This window comes from Cebidichthys violaceus, unplaced genomic scaffold (genome assembly GCF_023349555.1).
Source record: "Cebidichthys violaceus isolate CVI_PGR_0920_01 unplaced genomic scaffold, fCebVio1.0.p SCAF_95, whole genome shotgun sequence".
NCBI lineage: Eukaryota > Metazoa > Chordata > Actinopteri > Perciformes > Stichaeidae > Cebidichthys > Cebidichthys violaceus.
The window spans coordinates 245,991-265,530 of NW_027176981.1; the positions used below are offsets into that span (position 1 = coordinate 245,991).

The 19,540-nt window shown below is 41.5% G+C and overlaps 1 protein-coding gene across 1 annotated transcript in view; it reads right to left on the reverse strand.

The window, feature by feature from the left end:
- Positions 1–17,994, reverse strand: part of LOC137868054 (ras-related protein Rab-26) — a 74,133-nt gene extending 56,139 nt beyond the window's left edge. The window contains exons 1-2 of the mRNA XM_068704565.1: positions 17,309–17,994; positions 15,267–15,377 (exon numbers count right to left, since the gene is read on the reverse strand). Of these exons, the coding sequence (XP_068560666.1) occupies positions 15,267–15,377; positions 17,309–17,485 (288 nt within the window). The 5' untranslated portion in view covers positions 17,486–17,994. The remainder of the gene's footprint in view (positions 1–15,266; positions 15,378–17,308) is intronic.
- Between the last annotated feature and the right edge of the window lie 1,546 nt (positions 17,995–19,540).

Below are 19,540 nucleotides of genomic sequence, written 5' to 3' on the forward strand. Positions count from 1 at the left end.
CCCCAGAAAAGCCTCATTTGAGAAATTAAAGGCAAGCTCTCAAATATTGTTACTTTTTATGTATCCGATGTCTGGTCTGTTCAACAAAGTAACGCAAAAATATTGATTGTCCGCCGTGCATTGTCATTCTCATTATTTCTTGGCAGAGAGTGTTTTAAAAATAGCATTGCAATGGTGAATGATATTTGTTACTTTGTTGTCCAAGGCTAAGTATTCTCCTTATAAATTATAATGTATTGAAAGGTTTTTATTTTAGGACATAGGTGGGTTCCTTGATGTATGTGCATGCATGTGTACAGTACCCTCCCAGCCCCACCCCAAACTAGAGCTCCCCAAAAGTCATGGTTTAATAAAAAAAAGCTGCTCTTAAGCTTCTAAATGCTCTAACATGTTGTGCAGCTAGTTTCAATTTTCGTCGGTCTGCAGGTTAGCGATAAGTCAGTTTATCTGAGCTTTTTGCTGGAAAACAGTAAAGCTGCAGGCTGTAAAACCAAAACAATGGGCTGAATGACGCTTAAACGCTCCATGAGCTGAGAGGAACTGCAGCCAGTTGTCAATTATCTCGGGGTTCTTTACCGCAGACAACACCTTTCACATTACACTGGCATTTTTTCCCTACTGTTATCATTAACATTTGTGCATCTTTAAAATTACAATGTATGCTTGAACCATATAGTGTGCCAAGCTCATCCCCAAAGAATATATCTGGGATATTCTTTTCTCCAAGGTACTATAAGATGCTTGGCTCTCAGTCTGGGCATTAGAATAGACTCAATACAACCCCTTATTTTAGTGTACAGCATGTAATGCCCTTGTAAACCATTCAATCCTTGCCAAGACATGATAATATAATCCAAACAATAGGCTGGGAATCCTATTAGGGCATGTCGCACTCTGCCAATAAGTCTTACTGGGCTTTAAAACTTCTTCTTAAGCCCAAGTGTTATCTCTCTCCGTATTTAAAGGACACGGTGTGAAAGCGCTTTTAGTATTCTAGGAGCACTGTGTGATAGTACAGCGATGCGTTGAGGCTTTGATATTGTTAGGTAAAGTGGGTAGGGGTTGACAGCTTGATAAATAGTCACTGTGCATCTCTGCGTTCTGACGAAGATGAGGGAGTTTTCTAAAGGCTGCTGTTTTCTAGATGCAGTCCTGTTTGCTTGTATGTGTAGGAGGGAAAGTGCTTGCGCCAGATAATCAAAAGCTGGAGAGTGAATGAGATTTTACCAAGTAGTACATCTTGGCGGTTGTCCCATTACTTCATCCTCGCTCTTCATCGCCTTTATTTTCTTGGAGACCAGAGTTCGATTATTGTGATTACTGAGCAGTGCCGACATTTGTCATCGCAGTTTCGGAAGATGGAAGAAGCAAAGGATGGAACGGGAGAGAGAGAGAGAGAGAGAGAAAGAGATACAGCTTAAAAGGCTGAAAGTGTATATAGAGAGGAAAATGGGTTGAAGGAAGTGAAGATATGAAAGGGCAGAGGATGGAAACGGTGTCTTGGGCATCAGAAAATCTTTATTCTGAATGTGCAGTCGTGCAGTTCATTGCTTTCTTGAGTACAGTATGTGCCACTGACCCCCCCCGCTCTGCTGTTCATCCCTCACGCTCCAGGGTCAGTGATAGACAGTGTTGCGCTGTGATAAAGGAGTTGCCAGAATAGCATTACACACATGCACACTTTGAGTTGATCTTGAAATGTGTTTCTTTTTTAAATAGCACTTCAATGTTATTTGAAAAGCTACAAGGGTTTCTGAAGTCTCGATTGAGGAGTTCACCAAGGAACCTCCCGAGGTCCTTCAACAATAGTTCAAACAAGCTCTTTGAGCTTTTATTTCAGACTGTCCGTTCTGTCCTTAATCACTAATGCGGGATGACCTTACTGTGTGCCTATACTTATGTGGTTTCATTCAATTTGTGTTGATATAGATAGGGTAAGGATAGGCGGATAGTTCAAGGAAAAGTGAGACATTTCTTAAGTGAAATTAGTCAAATCGCTAACCTAAATCATTTAATACTCAAAATGATATGCATTGTGATGAACTGTGTTTATAGTGTCAGACAAGCTCAACATTTCAATAAAATGTTCTCCTTTCGTTTGTTTGTAATTAAATTGTGCTCAAAATCATAACTGTGGTTTACATACTTTTGTAAAATGACGACGCAAAATGTTCACATGATCTCAATAGGATTCTACTAAAAGTCAAGAAATCATAATTAGGGCTGCAATTTTACAATTATTTTCTTTATCATAATTGCATTATGTTAGTTGGATAAGTGTTCAAAGGTCAGAAAAAAACTGGTAATGTCTTCAAATAAATTGCTTTGTCTAATTAATACTCCAAAACTCAAATACCAGTACAATACATTTTGAAGTGATTAGCAAAATAGATTGGGATGAACTTTCCCACAAACCAAATAATCATGCATTTGTTTCCCCACCTATGCTAATATCAAACTGTGGCCCAGACTTATTTTTTAAGTATATTTTGGCTGAAATAGTACTACAGATGGTGCTCAGAAGGATAGAAACTAAATTCAAGGTGAAATAAAATAAATGCCATGGTGAAAAGGTGACAAGAATTGCTAAAATTCTGGTCGTTTCAACTGTGTATATTTGGACAATACTCCTCATATCTTCACTGAGGCACAGTGTTACTTCCACTCTACTATCATATTCTAAAAAGATTTTTCACATGAGTAACATAAATTGAAGGGTAAAATGGCGCTGTTGTCACCGAGAAACAGAGATTTGCAGAGAGCACTGACAGAGTTCTGTGTTGGATTAGCCTTGAAATAGCTACAACACAGAGCAGAACTATTTTCGGCAGCATGTTGATGAGCTTGTCAGAGCTTTGAGCTCCAGTCCTCATTGTTCAGTCAAAAATACCTTTTCCTCTTCCTCCTGAGCGCTGTGGTTCCACTCATCCACAGCTGTGAAGACGTACCTGCATTTGTTACATGTGAGGTCTGTACAATTTTGTTTACAAGACCATGTTAAAATTTAAGGTTACAATGCTTTTTTTTTTCTCCTTAACACAACAGTAGTTGATCTCTATGTTGTGAGACTAGTTTTGATCATATTATAAAGAAGAGGATATTGTTATATAATACCCAACCAGTCTTATTATGTGATAGAGAAAGAGGCAATAATGTCTCGTCATCCTTCCAACATGCAGTTCTCATCCTTTTAGTCAATGTCAACTACTCTTCAAATATTCCGTGAGAGGCTATTTCCTGCTCCCTGATGCTTTAATTTTAGGATCATAACCCTTAAGAACGTCATATCCTGACGTGGAGCTCCTGGTTACAAGAAATTAATCAGCTTGGTGAATAACAGCTTGAAATTCAATTAAAAAGTGAAATTGTAATAAAGCCATAAATTCCCAGAATGCTACAACAACATTGATGTAAGCAACGCTACCAAGACCAGTCCAGAAACATGGACGCCGTCTCATTTACCATGCTTTGTGGGCGTGGCCGTTTTGCTGCCTCATCGCCATTCATATCTATACAACCAATGTGTTTATGACTAGATTGTTTACTTTTCACAATGGTGGAAGAAGTATTTATGTCTTTTATTAAAGTAAAAGTGATACCACGGTGTACAAGTACTCTGTTACAAGCAAAAGTCTTGCATTCAAAACATTATTTCATAAAAAGTACAAATGTATTAGCATCAAAGTATACTGAAAGTACCAAAAGTAAAAGTAGTCCTTTTGCAGAATGTCCCATTTCAAAATACGATATATTATTCAGAAGTTTTGATGCATTTATGTGTTTGTTACTATGTTGCACATACTAAAGGTGGAGCTGTTTTAAAGTTATGTACTTAATAGTAACTATACACTTAATAATACATCATAGTTTGTTCGCTGATTTAAATTCAGTATTTTGCAGGAATGACTAAAATATGAAATCAGTTTCCTACAAATGTATTCCCTTTTGATCTTTGTGTATACTTGTTTGTGTGTGTGTGTGTGTGTGTGTGTGTGTGTGTGTGTGTGTGTGTGAAATTAAAATGAAACCTGAGCCAGCTTCAGAATCACCTTCACATTAAAAAATGGAAATACAACTCCACTGCCGTCTTCAGCCGTGATTTGTGAATATCACTGTAGTGGGATTAGAGTTGATTCATTAGGGCTGGCTGAGGGTTGAATACATTATTTCCACAGGAGACGCCTCGCAGGAGCATGAATTGATCACCTCGGTACCCCATCACCCTACCGCCACATTAATTATAGGATTAAATATGAAGGAGTTTGATCTATGACATGATAAGGGCGGGAGTGAGTGACAACACACACACAATCGTTTCCTCTCGCTCTTTATTTAAATAAAAACAGTATATAAATAATACATATTGGTTTTGGTATTCCCTGTCTCACTAAAAGCACTTAATTGTGGTGACTTTCAATCCAAGTGCAACATATTTTGTGTCCAATTAATCAAACACTCTGAGCACGACACAATAAAGTTGGCTGATTGATGAAACCGCATTCCTGCTTTTCTTAATTTGAACGCCTGAAACATCTGTTTTTGCAAGTTTATGAATATGCATGATTGTTATGTGCCGATTCCAGCTTTCGGGTCTGCTGCTGTGGTCTGCGTACTTTTACTTTCGGGGTCAGTCAAGGTAATCCTCTAAATCTGTTGTGGCCTCATGAAAGGTCAAATTGTCTGTTGGGTCCTCTGAATTCAGGATCAGTGTAAGCTGTTCTTCCCCTGGATGTTCCCCTATCTTGTTTCAACACAAATTTAACTGCACAAAACACAAAAACACCAAACTGGACTACAACTGGCAACCTTCCAGCCACCAGCTTTTACCCAGAATACAATAGTGCTTACAGCTCAGGGCAGGGTTCTCTCTACATCATAATGGTAAAACATGATGTGTAAAGGTTCACTTGGCACCCAAATGTTGGTGAAAAGGAATTGCGAGTCGTGTTTTCCAACAGCAGCGTGCAGGATTTTCTTCATTCATGCAGCATTATAATTCAACAGGAAATATTTCAATATTAACCATATCTATCTATACTTTCACCTGAAGTGTTTCATCCACACAGTGGTACACGTCTTATTCCTGTGATTTAGATATGTATTGCTGTCTTTCTTTTCTGCTGTTTTGACTTGTTTGAAAACGCAGCATGAAATACAGTTAATGTAAATATCGCCCTATTTTTTTATGTGGTAAAACCTCATTAAAAGCACACAAATTTCTGTCCGAAATGTTGAACTATTGCTTATTTTGTGATGGGAGATTTCTTTGCTAGGGCTGATTTTGGCTGTTTTTCTACAGTTTGTGATTCCGTCTTCCTTGTGTGCTTTTGTTAGCCTGTAGTTTGCACATCTAATGTGACCAGATTAGGGATTTATTTTTATTCTTTGGGGAATTGGTAGGAAATGTGATACAATTTGCCTTCCTCGTGTCCCTGGAGGCCTCAGTAACTTACGTCCCAAATATTGTGGGACAGCTCGAAGTGTTACGTCTGTGTAAATAATTTGTTGGAACCAAATGAAAAGTATTGTAGTGTGAAGCTGCATGCCGGTGTTTCCAAGCGGCAAATCCAGACGAGCTCAACCCAGATGGAGAGAACAAGAGTGAATACAGCTGTGTTGTGATTCCTCATTACGGTGACAAATTACAGACCGAGACAAATTCTTTCCTCACAGCTTCGAATGAAGGAGTTTGTTAACAACAACCTCTTTTCTGTCCATCCATCTTTCACTAATTCACTCACACACTAAAGGAAAGACAAGTTCACGCACGGAAACATCATCTGTCAACTTTGAGCGGAGCGAGAGTCAGACGACACGCCGTTGTTGTTAAATTGGAAAGCAATTCTTTTGATTTATTTCCCATCACGGCCTCCTTACTTTAAAATTTCTAATTATAAATGTCATCTTCACCGGTGACGACAGTAACCTGAGGGGCAGCGGCAGACTCCTCAAAGTTAAATTCAGATTTATTTATAAAAACACATTAGAACGACTTGATCAAAGAGCGTACGAAGCCGATACAAATAGAAACTCACAGGTGCATGAGAGACCGCCAGTTGCCAGTTTGGATCCATGCAGTTGCAGAGAAAAAGTGTCTGGGGAAAGTGAGTGAGCAGTGTGGCCCTCTGCTGCAACAATTCAACAGTTGTGGTGCGCTTTAGCAAGGCATGCATGTGTGTAATTGAATTGGGAAGCTACCAGATGTGCATTTGTTTTCTTCTGACTCTATGAGGAGGAAGCAAGATGATTCTCATAATGACACATACAGTGCTGTGAAAAAGTATTTGCCCCCTTCCTGGTTTCTTATTGTTTTGCATGTTTGTCACAGTTAAATGTGTCAGATCATCAAACTAATTTTGATATTAGACAAAGATAACCCGAGTAAATACAAAATGCAGTTTTTAGATGATGATTTAATTTATTAAGGGAGAAAAGCTATCCAAACCTACTTTGCCCTGTGTGAAAAAGTAATTGCCCCCTAAACCCAATAACTGGTTTTGCCGCCCTTGGCAGCAACAATTGCAATCAAGCGTTTGCGATAACTGACAATGAGTCTTTCATGTCACTGTGGAAGAATTTTGGCCCACTGTTATTTGCAGAATTGTTTTAATTCAGCCACATTGGATGGTTTTTGAGCATAAACAGCTTGTTTAAGCTCACGCCACAGCATCTCAATCAGATTTAAGTCCAGACTTTGACTAGGCCACTCCAGAACCTTCGTTTTGCTTTTTTTGAGCCATTCAGAGGTGGACTTGCTGGTGTGTTTTGGATCATTGTTCTGCTGCATAACCCAAGTGTGCTTGAGTTTGAGGTCACGAACTGATGGCTCGACATTCTCCTTCAGGATCTTCTGGTAGAGAGCAGAATTCATGGTTCCATCAATTATGGAAAGTTGTCCAGGTCCTGCAGCTGCAAAGCAGCCCCAGACCATCACACCACCACCACCATGTGTGACTGTTGCTATGATGTTGTTTTTATGAAATGCTGTGTCAGTTTTACGCCAGATGTAACGTGACGCACACCTTCCAAAAAGTTAAACTTTTGTCTTGTCAGTCCACAGAATATTTGCCCAAAAGTCTTGGGGATCATCAAGATGCTTTTTGGCAAATGTGAGACGAGCCTTTGTGTTCTTTTTGGTTAGCAGTGGCTTTCGCCTTGGAACTCTCCCATGGGTGCTATTTGTGCCCAGTCTCTTTCTTATTGTTGAATCACGAACACTGACCCTGAGGCGAGTGAGGCCTGCAGTTCTTTAGATGTTGTTCTGGGGTCTGATTCATGTCAATTACTTTGTCTCTCATCTGTTCTTGAATTTCTTTAGATGGAGGCATGATGTGTTGCTTTTAGAGATCTTTCAGCCTACTTCACTTTGTCAGACAGGTTCTATTTAAGTGATTTCTTGATTCAACAGGTCTGGCAGTAATCAGGCCTGGGTGTGGCTAGTGAAATTGAACTCAGCTTTCCAAAAAAAAATCACAGTTGATTCATGATTTATCAAGGGGGGGCAATTACTTTTTCACACAGGGCCAAGTAGGTTTGGATAGCTTTTCTTGGCTCATCTTAAACGTACTTCACTAGACTGGTTTAAGGCTGCGTTGAGGTTTTTTTTTTTTTTTAAGTAACTGAGTAAACAGTTACTATAGTTACTCAACATGTTATGGAGGCGTAGCACAACTGACTAACTTTTGGTAAGTATTGGCCAATTAATGAGCTACAGGTGTTCCAAACTATCCTCACTGTATCGGCCATAAAACTCCCCCATCGGACGACCTCTCCTGTAACCTCACTGGACGCTTCCTGCTCAGCAGTAAACAGCAGACCGATAAAATGAAGCTGGAGAACATTTATATTTAGATATTTCCTTCAGCTGGACACAAACACAACTCCAAATGAATGCTGGAATTGCAAATGTCTGTTGGATGTGGGAATAGCGTGTGTGGCATTGGGCGAATCCAATTTCCCCAATTTCCTCCCCAGAAATCTAAATTTTGTCTATTCACCATTAAAAGTCTTCACATCTTTCTTTTGCACATTTTCTATGTTTATTTAAATGTTGAAATGTGTTTCATGTAAATTCTATCTTCCTGCATGGCTGCTTGAAAGCCGTATTGATAAAGCCAGGAATATAACTCTGGTGAAGAAATTCTACAACATCTTTATTTTATTTTATTTCTGGCCGAAAACTTTCTTTATTATCTACTCAACACCTCACTATGTGCAATTCATGTTGTTCACTAACTATCCCAGCATGTTGTCATAGACAGAAATCTGCTCTCCATGTGAACTCTTTAGCGGCGCACTGATCAACACTTTAACCCTGACTTGCTCCTGTGGAGATGTTCTGTCGGCCTTCAGCGGAGGACTGTGATTGAACTGGAATGCTCCCAAATTCTGGGCGCACTGAACGGAGAGAGTGTGAAGCAAAGCGATGGATGAGCCCAAACCTGCCCTTAACGAACACCGGCACAAAAACCCATCTGTAAATTCGGCACCAAAAGCAGATTTCGGTCACGTCTCGATCTGTGTTCTGCAACGCCAACCAAACACCCCCCCCCCGACCCCGGCTGAGGATGTCAGCCAACCCTGAAGCTTCGAGAAAAGCCTGAAAGCCATCTGCCAGGCCGAACCAGCAGAATCTGGTAGAAGCTGTTTCCACGCAGTCGTTGCTTTGCATCGTTGTCATGGCTACTGCTCCATAACAACAGTCTCCTGGGAACCCAACAAGCACTTGAGGAGTTGTGTGATGAAAAAAGGGAAAAAACTGTAAATACCAAGCAGACCAACACCTGCCTCCGTGTGTGTGCGCTTTTCGTCAAATGTGTGTGTCTGTCGCCCGGTCTTCAGGTCCACTTCACTGCTAACAAACCCGCATCATATTACATAACCCTGCAGCAAAGATGATTAGGAATGAAGGGAAAGGGAAGTGGAATGATGGGTTATGTAGAGAAAATGTGGCTTTGACTTTGAACTGTTCCTGGTGTTGTTTTTCCCGTGGCGGCCTATTAGCATGAGTGTGTTTCATCATTTTGCTTATTCATGAATACTGAAGTGCATCTGCATATGGCTGATTTTCAGCCGACACCGCAAGAGTGGAGCGAGCAGTGTGGTGCAGACCGGCGGGAGGCTTTCTGACAGCCGTGATGCCGACGATCCATTCTGTGCTTTTATTGTTTGTTTGGTGGTTTTTAAGTGACGCTTGACATCTCAATTTAGAGCATTTTGATGGGTTTTTTGGTCATTTGCGTCAAGTTCAATTGAAGGTAAATGATGATGGATTAAAAACTCCACCTCCACCAACACTGAACACTTCTTCAACTTCCAATGCAACTTTTGAATGTCGTGATTACATTTCATTATTGCTATTATTAAGTAAGAGCATTTCCACTGTGTCCCGGTGCGTGTGTGTGTGTGTGTGTGTGTGTGTGTGTGTGTGTGTGTGTGTGTGTGTGTGTGAATTAGAGATCCAATCTGTGTCTGTTTGAGTGTGGATGTCCGTGGCAGTGCTTGCATGATGTAGACTAACTTCCATGTAGTGGGCAGGAAAAAAAAATTGCCTTTGGGGAGTACCTGTACATCGTTACCATGGCAGCCAATGTTGTCCAGTGAGGTCAGCGGTAAATTACAAAGCGTACAGACGTTTTGAAAGAAATCATTTGATTTGCCTGCAATCTGACTACACAGCTACAGTCATTCCCGGGACAATTAAGATTCACAGCCCCAATAAAAAAATAAAAGTGTTCCAGGATCGATGGACGACATCTGGGAGCCTGAAGAGCCACGGAGGGACTGCAATCATCATCATCATCATCATCATCATCATCATCATCATCAGTCCTCTGCTGACTGATTGGGGTCTGTCGATCAGCATACGAAGGCCGCCCCATTCTAACAGGCCTAGTACACTTCGTATGCTTGCATCAAAATGTGTAGAATTACAGATGTACATGTGTGTAGGTACAGGTTGGCACAATGATTCCTGTTGATGTGTTGGGGCCGTGAGGGAAAAAGTGATCCAAGCAGGAAGCTTGGATCACTCAAATTAACTGATTTAATTATTAAGACCATGGCTTGCATCAGCAGGATCGTCAGCTCTAAAATGAACACATTTCCCATGAACACACTGTTGCTTCATGTTCCTTGCAACATTTTAACAGTAAGGATGCACTGGGGCCAGCAGCCAGACTACTCAAGGAGCTACGGGAACAATTTGGATAACAACTACAACAACAACAACAACAACAACAACAACAACGGGCAATTAAATTCACCGCCTTTCACAATCAATAAGCTACTAAACTAAACCTGTAGACCTCAAATTAATCATTGTCTTGTGAGAAATGTGACGATTTCTGATCATTTCCAGAGCAGCTTGTACTGCTGGTTCTTCCTCTTTGTCTTTACCGAAGAGGATAAACATGTTGAGAGTGATTTCTTTATTATCCGCTCGCTCCTTCCGCCATCTGGCATCGCACTGAAAAGTTTAGCTCCATTTGCTCTGGAGGAATAACTAGTTTTGTGCCATAAAGCAAAACAGCCTATTTTTCTCCAAATCTAAATTGCACCATAAAGGCTGACTATGCAATGTGTGCTAATTTACTGATGTTTAAAACCAACAAGCTGAACCTTTAACTCATCCCGCTAATGCTAATGAGCCATGTTATTGCAGGAATTTGAAACAACAAAAAATAAATATTCTGAGTGAGGATGTTTTCCCTTTTCCCAAAGCTGTTACTCCTGACAGAGGTCATAACACACACACACACACACACACACACACACACACACACACACACACAAAAAAAACACATCCTCAAACCGAGCCCAGTGTCAATTAGTTTTAAAGGGCGGTGAGGGTGGTCAATATGATCCTCCCGTCATGCTCTGACCGGACACACACACACACACACACACACACACACACACACACACACACACACACACACACACACACACACACACACACACACACACACACACACACACACACACACACACACACACACACACACACACACCATGTGCGTCAGTGCGAGCCATTTGTTTAATGATCAAGCGGCCCGGTGCTGTGCTGCATCACTTCCAGCGGAGTGAATAGGTGATGAAAGGGAAATGAGAGGTAGCACAGATAATTAAATGCACACGCATGCGTCACGGACAGTGGGGACGAGAAGCAGAAACACACCCCGCTATTCAAATGAGGTGGAGACTCACCAGAGATTCTCACAAACTTCTCAAAGGGATGGACTGGAAAGTTTGATTTCTGACTCATTTCGTTCCGTCAGGAGAAATATAAATAGATGAACAAAAGCAAGCTGAAGTTAAGTTGAACTCTTCCCCAAGAAATGTTGTTATCAAGTGTAAAATATCACACTGCTGCACATTCCCAACGTTGCGAAAGACGCAGGTTCTTAATGCCGCAGCCAAATCAACTCATAGCTAAAGAGCAGCATATTGCTGCAGATATTTTTCAGCATTTCTGTCCCAGTATATATCTGCTGCTATCTTTAAAAAAAAAAAATTTAACATCAGCGCCCTACAGATACAACAGCTCCGGCAATTTAGTTTGACACCATATCCACACTGTGAGAAATCAGGCTGGAGGTGCGTTTATTTCCTACAAAGCCAAACAGTTGGGTAATCCGGTCGATGTGTGAACGGATAACAAGCTTGTTTTGTTCCACTACTGATATGATTTTCTACTTTAGAACTTTTAGTCAGAACTTTGTAGCTTTAGCTTCTCACACTGCCGACAAAAGTACATATGAAAACTACTGACCAAGCAATTCAACAACACAGAGAAGAGTAAGCGGAGACTGTCCAGACAAAACAAAGGTTCTACGTACATCCTGATGTTCTCTACGACTCTGCCTCTGCTTGATGTTTAACTTTGTGACATGTTATCTACATGAACATTGCACTTCTTTCTTCCATTTTAAATCAAGCTCAAAGATACACTGTGTGGGCTGCAGGCTACAAATGCACTGCCAAAAACATCTTTTTATAGAATTTACTTTTGGGTTATTTGCCCTCTGGTCAAGCGCCCATGAAGCTGGTTGCAGCTGGTCAACGTTTCCATCACACGTCGTGGTGGGTAACATAAAAAAGAATTCATAAAAACCAAACTATATCATTATTACAAAACAAAGGCGATACTGAAGTGTTTACCGTGCAGATCGTTTTCATGTCTACGTGTATGATGTCCTGATCGTATGTTAAGCGAGCTGACGAAGCAGACCGATTTCAAAAGACTGCGACAGCGTTCTGCAGTCTCAATGGCCCAAGAGTTTCTAAAAATAAAACTCTTTCAACCAACAGATCTGTTGCACAGTGCTCCAGACATTAAAAAAGATATGTGCAAAAGCAGGAGATTAAAGAGAAGCCAGCTTGAGGAAGCACAGTGTGTGTGTGTGTGTGTGTGTGTGTGTGTGTGTGTGTGTGTGTGTGTGTGTGTGTGTGTGTGTGTGTGTGTGTGTGTTCTCTCGCATATCTATCTTTTTTAAAAACCTTGTTATGTTTTAAACCTTTTAGATCTGCAGACTGAATGTTAAGCTAAAACCAGGAGATGGTTAGCTTAGCTTAGTATAAAGACCTTGAAAGTTCACTAATTAACACACTATGGGCCCAGCTTAGCTTTTTTTTTCATGCCAAGCTAAATTTACAGTATAATGGCTCTAGTTTCATATCTATCATGCAGACATGAAAGTGGCATGAATACCCGAAAGTGTATGGCGCAAAATATTAAGGGACTGCATTGACTCAAAAAGAGTCCTTACAAGTATAGAAGTACAAATGTGTGTATGTGAGCGCTGACGTAATTGTACACTGGAAAATAGAGAAAACGACAAAGAAAATGTGGGATGGCCGTTATGTATGGTGTGGCTGTGAAATGACCAAATAAATTATTCATCGCAAAAATCTGCTCATAGTGTCACCTTTCAGTATTGCACCAGGGAACACGGTCCCATGGTGTACCGTAGGAGTGATAATGAGGCCAGAAACAAGACAAAGCAGCCCCGCATTACACCAACAGCTTCCAACACATTTAATGAAGCAGCATTTCACAGAGACTTCCACTGAGCTTTGTCAGGCGAACAATAAAGTCTTTTGATCCCGATGTCTGTAAAAGATTTTGGATGTGCATGCTCAATATACTCCGTTTAATGACCAGTTCTCCACGCAAAAGGTTTGCAAAAACGTTCCTCGCAGATTAAAGATATTTTTACTATTTGTTTTACGTTGATTGCCTATGAAAAGACTCTTCTGAATTCTTTAGTGAATAGCGGTGTGGTCCTGTTAAGGGAGCACGCCGCGGAGCTTCCTATTTGTTCTACGGGTGTCAATCAACACACGTCCCGCTGGGCTGCATCAACAGTATGTTTTCAGAGTTAATATCCTGGAGTTTGACCACTTTTTACTCTTCACTTGTTCTACAGTGAGTCGTTGTGGATGCCTCCACAAAGGTCTTCCCAAACAGCTTTGGCAGATTCTGCAGTTATAGCGAACTTGCTTGAAGCCACCAGAAAGCAGAAGTCTGAATAGGGTCACTGCTTCTGGTCCACTGCTGTGACACTTAAAGTAAAGCTGTTTTGGGTTTGTTTTTTTTACCGCCACTATAACCCTCGTTGGAATTTCCCCATAGGGCACAATAGGCAGAGAGTGGGTTAGCCATTGGGAGTAAACGAAGGATTAGAGCGTCAATAAATAACCTCACTTTAAATTACCTTTTTAATTTAGCTTAATTCAGTTAAAAATGTGTCGCGTCCCATTGGGGAGATCTGGGGTCGCCGGCAGGGTTTAAACACCTCACAAGTCACCTCCTTATAAGCGTGGAGACAAAGGAACGGAGCCGGCTTATAGACTTTTAAAGCTTGTTTGTTACATTGTCTTATTAGAGTATAGAAGCCCCCTGTTGGCCTCACTTAATCTTTATGGCTCACGGAACATGGAGCTTGAGGAGGAGCGATACTCGCCATCAAAATTATCATTTTGATTTAGTATCTCCAAAACAAAAGTGCAAAAAGTGTATCTATACTAATATAAGCTGCAAATGTTTGTATATCTGGCTAACTAGCTTACTACCTACAGCTAGAGCTGGACGATATATGGCTTATGAATAATATTTTGATATGCTTAGGATAGGCCTCGACATACGATATACACTGCTCAAAAAAAAAAAAAAAAATGAAGGGAACACTTAATCATGACAGTATAACACCAAGTAAATTAAACCTCTGGGATTTCAATTCGTCCATCAATTTCACCCGCTTTGATGCAAAATGAAAGCGACAACAGGTGGACAGGAGAGGCAACAGCAAGACATCCCCCAAAAAAAGGAATGGTTTTCAGGTGGTGGCCACAGACCATTTCTCTCTCTCTTATCCTTCCTGCAGCTCGTGAGAGAACACAGCTCGTATGTGACATTTTTGGAGGGCTTTCATTTTGAAATTCCACATCAGAATGTCCTGCTATTGTCTGAATGATGCTCTGAGGAGGTCTGCTACCATTTTAAATTGAAATTGTTCTCTGGACATCTTTCCCATTAAGTTTGATCGACTATTCATACGATCCTTGATTTTCTTTTCTCTCTGTAATACAGTTTGCAGGCCGTATTTTCTTGTTGAATTATCTTCTTTATTGTTTAATATGTATTCAATGTGTTTATGTATTTATTATTGACAGACTGACTATTGAATGATTGTGAGATTGCCTATCACCTTCCTTGTTCCGCAAAACAACATGGGGGGTTAGTTTGACCGACAGTACGGTTTCCAAACTCAACACATACAGTACAAACTCTTTCTGTCTCCGATCCCTCCAGAGACAAAAACACACTCCACACACACGTCACACACACTTGCTCACTTACTTTTGTGCCCGAGACACGATTTGTACTCTGTGTTCGTGATAGAGTCCCTTACTACATCCAGCGTAGAACAAGCCACAATACAGCGAGTATGCTCGATATATCACCCACCCCTACCTACAGCAGTGACAGCCAGTGTTACAGCGGGGCGTCCTAAAATGATGCTGCTCCACGTCTGCATGTACGCTAGCGTACTCGGATGACACTCTGACACATTCGCGTGTTTGATTCCTTTACACTTGGACAGATTGGGACACACCCCTACACCCTAATGTTGTACTTTGTACACGTTTCCTCTGACCGTGTGTGTGTATGTGTGTGTGTGTGTGTGTGTGTGTGTGTGTGTGTGTGTGTGTGTGTGTGTGTGTGTGTGTGTGTGTGTGTGTGTGTGTGTGTGTGTCCTTACCCTGAAGTCAATGCCCACAGTGGAGATGAAGCTCCCGGCTAGAAAGGCTCCATCTTTGAAGCGAACCAGCAGGCAGGTCTTCCCAACACCTGAATCCCCCACCAGCATCACCTGAGACACCGACAGACAGACAGACAGACAGGATAGGAGGAGAATGACTCGGATGTTACAAGTCAAAGTCCTGGGTGTGTGCGTGTGTGTGTGTAAGTGTGGGTATTTGACATAGAGGGAAGGACGCAGCTCAGGTGAGAACTTATCTACAAATACACAGGAGTGTTAAGGAAACTCAACACACACACACACACACACACACACACACACACACACACACACACACACACACACACACACACACACACACACACACACACACACACACACATATAAACACACTCCCCAAACTCCCATCTACAGAGGAAACAGAGCGTCACACTCAGTGCAGTGGGAGAGAGCAGATTGTACAGACCAATGGGACAGAGAGGGAGAGAGAGGCGGGACCCGGAGTTTGTTTGCTTTCCATTCTTCTGCCATCAGACAACACAACACTCTGTTCTCTGTTGTGCCATTCGATACGTCGGGAGTATCTATCTATTGCATCAATATACTCTGGTATGGAGGTTTAATGGGTTTGACTTGCCGTGAGCAGAGGTGGCACCTGTGACACGGAGCAGTGATTTTGGCAGACCTGTCATACCGGAGCAGTTGTTAATCAGGGTGCAGAATTAACACCAGCTGCCACCCACATGATGAAAGTTTTGATTTGCATATGCTCGATGCAGATTATCATTAGTTATTATTTAACATGTCCATCTGACACTTTTTATTATACTCTGTGTTGCTGCTCTACAGCCAAAAGGGCTGCAACTAATGATTATTTTCATCATCAGTTCATTTGTTGATTATTTGTTCAATTTCAATAAAAAAAAAAAAGTGAAACTGCAAGTAAATATCTGGCAGTTTTGGATCATTAAAAGACCTGTTTCACTGGTAGCCACACTATGATTTTATAAAATCCCTGCAGAGACATAAAGTCTGTATTATTATTTTTTGCATCCTACCAAGTAAAGGATTACTTTTATTTATGATAATTTTCATTTATATATACATTTTAAGTCATGAAAGTGTATTTGTTTGGTAAAAAAAAAAAAAAAAAATGAAATTGGCTGGTGCATTTTGGGAGTGTGGAGAATCAGCCAGATGTTTTGTCCCCATGTCCACTGCTACAAAACCAAAAAGCACAAAACAGCCCACCTCCTGTGCTGCTGGTAATTGATCTCATACATAACAGAAACCCCTCTGCACCATCTCATTGTGTTATTGCACTGGATTATAGCTGTGGCGCACTTAATGTTCCTGTTGGACAATCAAGCTGCGGTTCCCAAACTTTTGCATCTGCAGGGACCAGAGTGGAGACACAGTGGATATACCTTACTGTGTTCTACAGTTTTGAGACCGAACATGGGACAAAACAATGTGCTTTATCATTCATGTTGGGACTGTGCCATCGGTGGGAAATAATGGTGAAATTATACACATAGTACTGCACAGGCACATTTATGGAAGTGAAAGCAGAAAGGAAAAGCTACACATAATTAAGAATAAAAAACATGTTGGTTAAGTCCCATTAAATACATATCAAAGTCACAATATAAGACAAAATGATGAAATAATGAGTCCAATTTGAATTCAGTGTAACACAACTATATTATAAGATACTTAAGTCCAAACTAACTTTCTCAGTCAAAATCATGACACCTGTTCAAAATGTTGACATACTATGAGCACGCTTTTTTTATTATCATCATCACATCAAACTTTTCATGGAACTCGGTAATTTCTTTTCTTTTAGTCTCATGGAAACGACGCTGCAAAAATAAGTAGAACTTTAAATTCGAACTAACTGGGATTCGACTTAAAGGCGTGAATTGAAAGGGTTGTTGTCATTGGCCGCTTCCAACTTATCACCTGCGGTTCATTTACTAATTGATTGCTTGATTGAACGCACGCTCGCAGAACCTCTCACTTAAACCCGAGCTGCTCACCTTGAAGGCGACGTCGTAAAACTCTCCGCTGTTGCTGATGGACGGTCTGCTGGGATAAACCAGTCCGGAAGACGGAGAGGCGGCGGCGGCCAGACCTTTCCCCGTCCTCCCGCTGCCCGGCGACGCCTTAGGGCTCCTGGAGCTCCCTTTGCCTTTCACTGCCTTCTTCCTGGACATGGCTCCGACAACCTGTTCGGCTCCGATGGGAGAGTGAGGAGGAGAGTTCGAAACGCACGAGACGTTCTCAAAACACCTTTCCTTTTTGGAGTTGGGGTCGAGACGAAATAAGTTCACCTGTGCGTCAAAATCATGACTGTGCGTAAAGCGTAAATTGGAGACGGTTTAACGGACAAATACTGGCTTTAACTCGAAACAGCTGTTGTCCCGGCGGTGCAGCTGGATGACTATAAATCTGGTTCACAATGTAAACAGCTCTCACTCCTCCCTCTCTCGTATTGTCATGTTGGGAGCGCATATGCAGGCATGGTTGTTTCAGTGCGTTTATAGGGAAAATCCACCCTAAAACGGAAATATTATACTTTTACAACAATGTTGGACATCAGTTCATACCAAAACAATGCTGTTTCTCTTAGCTGGAAATAAGAACAGTCCTCAACTGATGTGATATTTGTGATGCCACAGTTTTGATGATACTCAACGATTGGTAGACAGTAAATATGTATCTAATTATTCTAAATCCAAATAAATAGCTGACAATCTCCATGTTTCAAAATGTACTGTCTGGCGTCTGGTATGTAGATCCCATCACTGCCCAAATATATTATGTAAAAGCTGAGTTATGCAGTATAACAGAAAACTATTTAATTTCTAGTTTTAGGGTGTATTTTTCTTTTAAAGGCGCAAGTCTGTGTGGCAGCTTGTAAAGGGAAACTTCACATTTTATCCAGACATTTTGAAATATAATGCTGCATTACTTTCTAGTCCTCAATATCCAGACTGCTCCCTCTGCCTTCTGGGTAACGGCGCACAAGTACAGCAGGCGTTCAGCAGGCAGGCGTGCTGTAAAATGAGGGCCTTAAAGATGAATGAGCGTGTTTTCACAGTGTGGCCAGCAGGTGCATGCTTTTCTAGTCTTCAGACCACTCTACATGCTTCCAACACTACATGCCATTCACACGCAGCAATTTGGGGTTAAGTGTCTTGCCCCAAGGACACATCGACATGGCTTTAAGGAGCTGGGGATCGAACCGCCATTCTTCTGATTGAGGGACAACCCGCTCTGCCTTCCAGTCACAGTTGACCCATGAAGCATTTGGGATTCAGAGTTGCTCTCAAAAGCATTCGTTGTCTCAGTGGCTTTAGGTAATGTGAATGATGCCCAAGTCAGTGAAGGTAGATGTGTTGTGGATAGGCATGGTCCCATTAACGTCACACAGGACCTGAGGACTGTAGGAAAGTACTGATAGGCTGGGTGGCATCAAAATATTAGCATATATTTAAGTAGGTGTCCACATTTATTTCTGTTAAAACAAACATGTCCAGCAATGAGTCACACACTTGTGTATGAAAGGAGCACAGAGTTATCACCTGACAGTTCTCATCAGCATCTTTTTGGCTCATTGTTGGTTTTCCTGCATGCAACATTTGCATTTTGGTTCACCCTCACCGCCGTCATCGGGCAACTGTTCTTACTGTGAAGATGTAGGTGTCCAGAAACAGAAACATGACTGCCAAGTGAATGAAGCCTCATTACGGAATTTAAGGCATTAGCTAATACATTACATTACGTCCATTTAGCAGACGCTTTTATCCAAAGCGACTTACAATTCAGTATTTATCTACATACCGTAGTCGCAGCTACGGGAGCAATTTTGGGGTTAAGTGTCTTGCTCAAGGACACAGTGACATGAGACTAGCTGAAGCTGGGGACTAGCTAGCTAGCTGAAGCTGGGGATCGAACCACCGACCCTCTGATTGAGAGGCGGCCCTGCTCTCCACTTAGCCACGGTCACCCCCCACGGTCACCCCCCCTAAGCTAGTACCTCCACACTGCAAAGGCTGGAGGTACTGAGCCAACAGTGCCGACAGAGTGTTTACAGAGCAAATAGCTGTTTGCTGCTATATATCATTACCTCTGGAAAGAAGACTGTTCACTGAGACGTTCGCTGCATCAACATAAAAAGGGGAACATACTGTATTTCAGTGTTGCGTTTGCTGTCTCCAAGTGGCCAAAAAAGTTTGTTATTGCAGGTTTAAGGGGGGGAAAAAAAA